The sequence below is a fragment of the Mesoplodon mirus genome (genome assembly GCF_964341445.2).
Source record: "Mesoplodon mirus genome assembly, chromosome: 18".
NCBI lineage: Eukaryota > Metazoa > Chordata > Mammalia > Artiodactyla > Ziphiidae > Mesoplodon > Mesoplodon mirus.
Genome location: NC_138994.1, coordinates 59,218,326 through 59,228,623, shown reverse-complemented (window position 1 = coordinate 59,228,623; position 10,298 = coordinate 59,218,326). Strand labels below are relative to the sequence as shown.

At 44.8% G+C, this 10,298-nt stretch overlaps 1 protein-coding gene across 12 annotated transcripts in view; it reads right to left on the bottom strand.

Annotated features, from left to right (window-relative positions):
* Positions 1 to 72: 72 nt before the first annotated feature.
* SYNRG (synergin gamma) overlaps positions 73 to 10,298 on the bottom strand; it is a 91,156-nt gene continuing 80,930 nt past the window's right edge. For 4 of the 12 annotated variants that reach the window (XR_014291996.1, XR_014292000.1, XR_014292003.1 and 1 more), the window contains exons 21-25: positions 6,272 to 6,355; positions 5,825 to 5,935; positions 5,416 to 5,451; positions 2,502 to 4,406; positions 73 to 772 (exon numbers count right to left, since the gene is read on the bottom strand). Coding sequence is in view for 1 of the 12 variants with exons in the window: in XM_082605409.1 (XP_082461535.1) it covers positions 4,275 to 4,406; positions 5,416 to 5,451; positions 5,825 to 5,935; positions 6,272 to 6,355 (363 nt within the window). In the remaining 11 variants the exon portion in view is untranslated. Of the gene's footprint in view, positions 4,407 to 5,415; positions 5,452 to 5,824; positions 5,936 to 6,271; positions 6,356 to 10,298 lie in introns of all 12 variants that reach the window. The other 8 variants (XR_014291998.1, XR_014292001.1, XR_014292004.1 and 5 more) reach the window with 4 other exon arrangements.

The window sequence follows — 10,298 nt, the reverse complement described above, 5'->3', positions numbered from 1 at the left end:
TTTCAGGGTGTGTGTGTGTGTGTGCGGATGAGGGAAAAAAGATGCTCTCCGACAGCTATTAAAATACGGCTCCTGCGATACTTATGAATGCTCCTTAAACCAGACATCCCACCTGAATCATGTCAGCGTTGCCCATCCTTGCAGATGGGCAGATATTAACATCATTCACAGTGTTGGAACAGTAGGAAACAGCACAGTGTACACGCTAATAAAAGGTACAGTTTTCAGTTGTCTCTTGGGAACTGGAGGGCACCAAAGCAGTGAGTCCTCCATCAGAGAAACTTGTTTTTTTATAAACTTTAAAAACGTATTTATTTTTGGCTGCACTGGGTCTTGGTTGCTGCGCGTGGGCTTTCTCTAGTTGTGGCCAGTGGGGGCTGCTCTTCATTGCGGTGCGCGGGCTTCTCGTTGCAGTGGCTCCTCTTGTTGTGGAGCACGGGCTCTAGGTGTGCGGGCTTCAGTCATTGTGCACGTGGGCTCTGGAGTGCAGGCTCAGTAGTTGTGGCACACGGGCTTAGTCGCTCCGCGGCATGTGGGATCTTCCCGGACCAAGGCTCGAACCTGTGTCCCCTGCATTGGCAGGCGGATTCTTAGACACTGCGCCACCAGGGAAGCCCCCAGAAACTGGCTGGGACTTGGTAGAAGTTTCTATTAGCTCTTCTCTATTCCACGCTCCCGGGAAACCACTGGGCGTTACCAGGTTGCTCCTTGCTTTTATAGGGGAGCTGCTTGTCCCAGCAACAGCTTTGTCTTACTTCATTTCCTTGCTTATCTGTAGAAAAATTTCCTAGATTTTCAGTCTGTTTGTTTGGCAAGAAGCCCTACATATAATGCCACTGGCCACATATTTATATACATTATATCCTCCAGATTTTACCTGGTTTGTGAATGGTTTCCCTCTAAATTCCACCTTTTCTTATTTTATACAATTTGCCCACTTTTATAAACATGCACCATTACTGTCTAGAAGGGAAAATTAAAATGAAATTAATAGTTTCTATGGGAAATCAGAGCAACCCATAAATGCCTCAGCAGCACATGATCAAAAATCAGTCAATCAGAAAAAAAACTGGCCGTGGAGGCTACGGCTTCTACAGTATGAAGGCAAACCCTAATAAGTCTGGTAGTCTTTGGATAAATGTGCAAAAATCAAATTGTATATAGTAAGAAAACACCTGCTGACAGATGTTCTTGGTAATTAAGAAAAATTTCCTGTAGAAATCCTGGCAAATGCCACTACTGGGATGTAACTTAGCACTTGGGAAGCCTAACACCTTTCCAATCTAAATGTTGGAGTTTATTAGCTAAAGGTCACAAAGGAAGGTACGTGACCTCCAAGGTGTGACGGGATATTCTGTAGTGATCCCCAGTGCAGAGCAAACATTTCAGATTTCTATAACATAAAGGCCCTATAATCTTTTCAAAGCTTAAGAACACGCTAGTCATTAAATAAAAGGCAAGTAGAAGGCATCTGTAAATTAGCAAAGAATTATGCATATGCCCACAAAAGATACTCAATTTAAAATATGAAACCTATATGAACTAACTAGTAGCCACAGGAAAAATAAAGCATGGATAATATCCTAATACACCCCGTGCTGCTTCTACCTCAAGCACGTCCAGACAAAAATTACACACTAAGCCATAAAAAATTTAAAGGCAAAATACAACACCAAAACAGTGCTTACTAACTGCCACTCAAGAAGGGGGGTGAAGCAGCTTGTACAATGCACTGTGTGGAAGTAAGTAACCTTGGTTACTGTTTCCAAGGACACTGGGCTCTTGGCTAGCAAGCGCTGAGATGAAGCTGAATGCAGTGTTGACTCATTTTAATAAACCTGCATAAAGAAAATCAATGCAACGGTATTCCACACTCCCCACATCTTTACTGGCGGGTCTAATAAAACATTTCCAGTACTAAACAGATACTGAAAGTAGTGAATACTCTTTATGGCAAAGGCTTTTTATTGATGTCTGCTGTATTTTCCCATGGAGTGACTAAACCTATCATACTTGGTAAGGTCAGCAGTAATTATACTTAGGAATTTTACCTGAGGCGTTCTGGAATATATCTAGAAATGGAAGCCAATCTAGTTAACAGGTGAGCATACTTTTTAAAATGTCATCAATATGGACCACTGTGACAGAATAATAGTCCACATAGCATTTCCAAAAAATGTCTCTGCAATGTAAATTCTGTCAAACTGGGAGACATTTCTTGTCGCCAAGGTAGATTTTGTTATCATGGTCTATCATGGAATGTGTAAGGCCAATTAGAAGGCTGCTTGAAATCTGGTGCCGTGTTGAAACCCTAGGTGCTGCACAGGCTAAAGTGGAACCCAGAGGCCTCAGGCAAAACCTGCTAGAAACCAGCCCACTTGTGTTGTCACGAACACCCACTGGCTCTGTGGAGGGCAAAGGTAACAATTCAGAGACAGCTGTCCCAGGCATTAGTAGCTGGAGATGGTATCATCTGGAGCAAATGAGAAAAACAGATTTACCTCATCAACAGTTCTCTGTGCACTCGGGCGCGCAGCCAGGTAAAGCAGAAGCCTCATCAACAGCTCGGGGATGAAAATGTCGTCTACCTTTCTTGGAGCGGATGGAAGTAAAAGGTAGTACGGTGGAACAAAACAGAATTTCCTCAAGTTTTGTCCTCAGGAGGGAAAATGATCTAATTAATTATGTAAAGCAGCAATTACACAGACAAAACCAACTTTTCCAGTTTACAAATAAAAACTAAGTCTAGGTCAGAGAGCTTAAGCCATACAAAGTGAAACACGATTCAAAATCTCTTCATAAAGCACGTAATTAACAATTGAGAGAAACGTGTGTCCTAGTTTGGTGGGTTCTTCCCAGGAATAACACAGTCTTTAACCACTAGGCTTTTTTCCCCTATTTTATGCATTCATTTTAAGTGGCAAAGAAAATTCCCTACACCAGAGAGCATGAGCCTTTTCCTTCTAAAATTCAGTGCTGGTTTTTTTTTTTTTGCGGTACGCGGGCCTCTCACTGTTGTGGCCTCTCCCGTTGTGGAGCACAGGCTCCGGACGCGCAGGCTCAGCGGCCACGGCTCACGGGCCCAGCTGCTCCGCGGCACGTGGGATCTTCCCGGACCGGGGCACGAACCCGTGTCCCCTGCATCGGCAGGCGGACTCTCAACCGCTGTGCCACCAGGGAAGCCCTCAGTGCTGTTTTTGAACAGTTTCCTGCCTTTGCTTCTAAGTCACGTGCCTCTACCACAAATACACACCTTACTTTTCTCCTTGCTAGGCCAGGAGCTCCACCTTCTAACCCTGAATTAATTTCCCGGTCTCTCATAGAGATACTGCGGTATTGGTCCCTGTGCAGTCATTTCTGGAAATTTGGCTAGAGGCCTCTGCAAAGAGGTTTCATTCAGCTGGCTTTCCAAATCTCATCTGAAAAAAGTATCACGTTCACAGTCTGTGTGTGAGGTACAACAAGGCTTTCAGTGAAGGCGCCTAAGGGCAACGATATTCACCCCAATACACCGAGATTCAGGCCTCTGTCAAAATGAACATTCTTCTCACTGCAAAGTTCCCAGGCATGTTTTGAGAAAGTTCTCTTAAAAGTTGACAGTCTTAGAAACGAACGAGAAGAGGAGAGAACTGGTTCGGTTGTGACAGTTAAAGCTGGTAAATCTGCCCTCATCCACCTGCCATGGTCCAATGGAGAGAAACAGAATTTTTTCTATAAAAAGAATATCAGTTTAATCACAATTCCCCCTTTTTATTCATTTCAGCTATTAACAAACTAAATGTGGATAAATGCATTCTACTTCACAGAACAGTAAGTGTTCTAGATACACACAAACACTGGCTCAAAACATCCTTCCAACTCCAGTCCTATAGCAATAATTTTTCTTCAAGTGTCAATTCTTCACAGTTTCAATACTGCAGCAGCAAATATTCCTTAGATAAAGAAAATTGTGGTCCATGTTTTAAAACATCTTAAGAGAACTAGAGATAAGTCAGCAAACTTCCAGTGCAGTTTGAGTAAAGCAGTTTTACCTCGAATCCCAAAGACTGGCCGTGGGAACCTGGGGGCAAAGGTCGTCAGTGGGAAAGACTGGGAACTTCTGCAGCACTTCCTCCCCCCCCCCCACCCGGGAGGATTTCTTCGCATAGCTTGATGGTGGTAGGGGGAGCTCTGCAGCATTCGCATTCTGTTTATTGGTCCCTGTCACCCCAAGGGGTGTGATGGAAAACAAAACAAACCCAGCTAGCACTTCCCACAGGAGCTTTCAGGAGATTTCAGAGCAAATCAGGCAGGATGAGGCCGGGAGGTTTTGGTTCGACACAGTTGATCCAGAAGTTTGCACAGCTGGCATGATACTGGTGTCCTCCATACGCCAGCTTGAAGCTGTCCGTTTCCGAGTTGAACGCCTGCCGGGAAGAAACAGACATGGGGGGCCAGTCAGGCTCCCTCCACACCTGGGCACTAACCAGCAGCCGGCATGGACCCCTCTCCAGCTCACAGAGGCTGAGGCCAAGCTGGCACACACACAAAAGCTGAGCAGGTGGCTACAGGAATTTAAGCGAGAAAGTTTTTCACCGCTAATTAAATGTATAAAAATATCTTCACTGTTAAACCCAGTTTCAGCAAAAGGAGGCCAAACTGTTCCTAGAAAAGGCAGACAGAGGCTGCGGGGGTCGGCAGGGGTCCTGACACGGGACGAAAACAGCCACGGGCTGGGGATCATTTTGATCTGTGAAGAAAGCAGCCCTCCCCCGAGGCTGGCATTTGACTCTAACATGCCATCCCTGAAGTTTCTGAGACTGATTACAGTCCTATCATGAAAGCAAATGTAAGATTAAAGACTTAGGGTCTAATGCCATTCGGAGCTGATAACCAACCTGACATCACTGAAAAGTCCAAATAGGTATAGGATTTGTAAAAAATAAAGATGTTAAACACAGCAGAATGATTTCCAGATGAATAATGCTTACCGGTAAGTTACAGTCAGCCAGGCCTAACCTCAATCACTTCCTGGGGTGTTTTGTAAAGCTCAACAAGTAAACAAATAAATAAAGCTCTAAAACCCAAACAATTTGTTTTTGTCTGCTAACGGCCAAGTCCTGAAGCTCTCTGATCTCATTCTGTGTGTCACTACCACTTCGTCTTCCAGAAGCTGCTCTTTCTGTTACCCTGCTCATCCCAGAGAAGAATAACTGCAACACCAGAAGCCAACTATGAGCCATAAGCATGCACAGCAGACGGAAGTGGACCCGCACAGACATGTTAGTTGACCGAATCACACACTATGGGAACGAAACGGGTTCAGCAAAGGACCCATGATTGGAACAGCTCGGGATGGCAGTGGAATCATCGAATTTGCCTTCCACACTCAAAATTAAGATGGAGACGCTAAGATAACGCATAACTGGTTCATACTTTTTTAGGATGTTCTTCTGCGGGCTTCTCTTCTTTCTGAAATAACGTTGAAACCATAAGGTCAACAAAATTCCCAGAACAGGGCCTCTGGCCTCCAAACGAGTCCTTACAGGTTTAACCTTTTGTCCTTGCCACCCCACTGTGCAGAGGGTGGGCAGGCACATGCCAACAAGCCCACTCCTTAGAAAGGCAGGAGCTGCCTCCACCCCTCGACAGCTCCCCCTGCTGCCCCCTTGAAAGAACGCTGCCCCTCTGAAAGAACGTGTAGGCTCCTGTGGTCAGATTTCAGGGCTTCATAAACTCCCCGCCTCTGGTCACAGACCTTGCCGAGAAGGGCCAGATGGGATTGCCTCCTGGGTCGGTCAGGGAAGCAGACTGTGCAGGGGAGGCGGGAAGGCGGGTGACTTACCCGGCTCCTGGAGTCCACGTTTAAAAGGCACACCCCACAAGCAAGCTCCTGAGCGTTTTTAATCCCGGGCCGTAGCATACAAGAGGAAAAGTCCAGTGAATTTTCATCAGGCTGTGAGGACAAGACAAACGGGTAAGAAGCCAGGAATTCCACACGCTGCTGGTTTCACTCCCTGATCAAACATCCCAGCAGGTCCAGCAGCAAATTCAGTCCACTCTCTACCACCACCAGTACAATTATTCCATTTCCCAGATGTTTACCGAGTACCTGCCCTGCTGTGTTCTAGTTGCTAGGGATGTTAGGATGAGCACAAAATGGTCCCTGTCCTTTGAGAGCTCAGTTTAGGGTCAGGGCGAGGTGGGTGTCAGGCCACACTGTGCCACGAGACCCACACTAGGGGTAAGGACTGAGCGCCGGAGCACAAGGGGGAAGGGGCGGGGCACTTACCTGACTCAAGGGGAAAGGAGCGTGGTGGCAGAGAATGCTTCTGAGAACTTCGAAACACGGTGGCTGAGTCCTGATGGGTGTTCGCTAGGTGAAAGGGGTGGGGTAGGATGAGGTAGGGGAGGGAAGGGTATCTACTCTATGTAGAATAAGCAGCCTGGGCAAAGGCCTCTAAGCAAAAGATCAGGTATGAGAAGAAATCTAGGGAGTGGGAGGCAAGCTTACGGAAGGAGGGAGGAGATGAAACTGGAGCACGAAGGCCTTGAAAGGAATATGAGGGGTTGAGACTCTATCCTGGGAAGCCCTTAGGGTTGTAACTAGATGGTGACAGGATCAGGTTTGTACTGTGGACAGACCCCTCTGGTTGCAATGCAGGCACTGAACTGGGGGTCTGGGCCTCTGTTACAAGGCTGCAGTAGCGAGCCGGGAGACGGGTCCTGAAGGTCAGAACCGAGGGAGCAACAGTGCGGAATGGAGAGAAATGGACACATGAAGAGCTATTAAGGCCGCAGAATCAACAGGCCTGGGGGATCTGTTAGATGTGCGAGGAGGGGAGGGGACTGGGCAACTGACAGGATTCACCGTAACGGGGCGCATGAGAGGAGAACCAGTTTGGGGATGGAGACTGGGGAGAAGAGTTCAATTTGGTACAAGCTGAGTCGAAGCTGCCTGTGGGACAGCTGAGTTCTGATGCTATATGAGCAGGAAGATGGATATACAGGCCTAGCACTCAAGAACGAGAGATCTGGATGTTATCAGCTAGGGAGAATAAATACATTAACAGCTAACTAGTCAAGTCTTTACCTGTGCTAAGCAGTACACTAGGCTCTTTACATACATTATTTAATTTATTCCTTACCAAAAAATCTATGAAATAGGGAGCGTGTTGCCCAATGATGTAAAGCCCAATGATTGAAAGCTGTTAATTTCTTAAAAGTTAAAATGCACATCTATTATAGGAGCTTGCAATTCCTAGATATTTTTATCCAAGAGAAATGAAAACATGTTAACAAAAGTCTTATACAAGAAGTGTTCATAGCAGCTCTATACATATTAGCCAAAACTGGAAATAGCATGCATCTTTAAACAAGAAAATGGATTGAAAAAACCATAGTATATTAACACAGTAGAATATTACTCAGTGATAAAAGGGATCAAACTGATACACACAACACAGATGAATTTTTACAATATGCTATGTAAAAGAAGCTGACACAAGAATATATACACTACGTAATTTCATTTATATTAAGTTCTAGAACAGGCAAGTCTATGGTGATGGAAATCTACAGAAAATGGATCACTGGTTGTTTTTGGAATCAGATCAGGGGATTGACTGGGAAGGGGCAAAAGGGGACTTTAGGGGGTGATGAAAACACTCCATATACCGATGGGGTGTGTGCTACATGGTTGTGTGCATTTGTCAAAACTGGTCCAGGGCCTCCCTGGTGGCGCAGTGGTTGAGAGTCCGCCTGCCGATGCAGGGGATGCGGGTTCGTGCCCCGGTCTGGGAGGATCCCATATGCCGCGGAGCGGCTGGGCCCGTGAGCCATGGCCGCTGGGCCTGCGCGTCCGGAGCCTGTGCTCCGCAACGGGGGAGGCCACAACAGTGAGAGGCCCGCATACCGCAAAAAAAAAAAAAAAAAAAAAAAAAAAAAAAAAAAACTGGTCCAACTATACATTTAAGATCTCTGCATTTCATTGTATATTCGTTATTCCTCGACTACGAAAAACACTTGAATAATAAAACAAGACAAAAACAACCAAAGAAAAGCAGAAAAACAAAGCAAAAAACCAGAATGGTAGAAAACATTTGCAAATGATGCAACCGACAAGGGCTTAATTTCCAAAATATACAAACAGCTCATACAACTCAACAGCAAAAAACCAACCCAATCGAAAAATGGGCAGAGGACCTAAATAGACATTTCTTCAAAGAAGAAATACAGATGGCCAGTAGGCACATGAAAAGATGCTCAACATCGCTAATTATTAGAGAAATGCAAATCAAAACTACAATGAGGTACCACCTCACACTGGTCAGAATGGCCATCATTAAAAAGTCTACAAGTAACAAATGCTAGAGAGGGTGTGGAGAAAAGGGAACCCTCCTACACTGTTGGTGGGAATGTAAGTTGGTGCAGTCACTATGGAAAACAGTATGGAGGTTCTTCAGAAAACTAAAAATAGAATTACCATAGGATCCATCAATCCCACTCCTGGGCCATATATCCAGACAAAACTATAATTCAAAAAGATATACACGCACCCCTATGTTCACAGCAGCACTGTTTACAATAGCCAAGACATGGAAACAACCTAAATGTCCATCAACAGATGAATGGGTAAAGATGTGGCACATATATACAATGGAATAGTACTCAGCTATAAAAAAGAACGAAATAATGCCCTTTGCAGCAACATGGATGGAACTAGAGATTATCATACTAAGTGAATTAAGCCAGAAAGAGAAAGACAAATACCATATGATATCACTTATATGTGGAATCTAAAATATGACACAAATGAACCTATCTATGAAACAAAAACAGAATCACAGACATAGAGAACAGACTGGTGGCTGCACAGGGGGCAGGGGTTGGGGGAGGGATGGACTGGGAGTTTGGGGTTAGCAGATGCAAACTATTACATATAGGATGGATAAACAACAAGGTCCTACTGTATAGCACAGGGAGCTATATTCAGTATCCTGTGATAAACCATAATGGAAAAGAATGTAAAAAAAAGAATGTATGTTATATATAGCTGAATCACTTTGCTGTACAGCAGAAATTAACACAACATTGTAAATCAATTATACTTCAATTAAAACAATTAAGAAAAAAAGATTTTGGATTCTTAATATGTAAAAGTTAGGTATACATGAACTAATTTATTTTTCTTATATATGCCCTAGAGCAGAGTTTCTCAAACTTGGCACCATTGACATTTTAAGCTGGATAATTGTTAAGACGAGCTTAAAAGACCTGTAAGACCTGTCCTCTGCATGTAGGATCCCTGGCTAATTTGGGGGCAAAACTGCTCCCCACCCCGACTATTAAGAACTGACTTTCCAAAGAGGAAGACGTATGTGTGCACGCATATAAATACATATATACACATAAACCCACACACGTGTGTAAGCTGATTATAAATTTTACTGATATAAAGAAGGTGTTGCACACAATCTACAAATAATAAAATATACCATCATCTTTCCTGTAAATTCCACATCGTATCTTGTTCTCACAAAATGCTTTCTTGGATTTTTGCCCAACTCTTAGATCAACAACCTTTGCTCGCTTTTCTGGAAGAGTGTTAGCTCTGATGCGAAGGCTGATGTTTTCACGTGGAGGACTAGGCCTAGACTGAAATGACTCAGACGCACTTCAGAACCTCTCTTGTCTGGCAAATACAGAGTGACTTCTTTGCTGAATCAGATAACAGTCCTTGAATACTGGAGAATCTTTCCTCAACTTTTCGTTCTACTCACAACATAATGGCTACAGACACAGCATACTTCTTTTTTTTTTTTTTTTGCGGTACGCGGGCCTCTCATTGTTGTGGCCTCTCCCGCTGGGGAACACAGGATCCGGACACGCAGGCCCAGCGGCCATGGCTCACGGGCCCAGCCGCACCGTGGCATGTGGGATCCTCCCGGACCGGGGCACGAACCCGTGTCCCCTGCGCATCGCAGCAGGCGGACTCTCAACCACTGCGCCACCAGGGAAGCCCCAGACACAGCATACTTTTAAGTTTAATCTACATTATTAACATTTTCTCTATCACCTTAAGTCTAGACAATCAACAAAACAAGTCAAGCCCTGATTTGAAGAAATGCTCCCCCTATGGTCGATTTCGAGCTACCAATGTGATGTCACTGAGCATGGGGTTGGGAAGAGATGCATGCAGCACCGTCATATAGTATTTCCACATGTGGATACAATGGACTAGGGTGACCAACTTCCTGGTCTGTGCCAGACTGTTGCCATTTTAGCTCTGAGGACACCCCTCGGTTCTGAGCAAACCG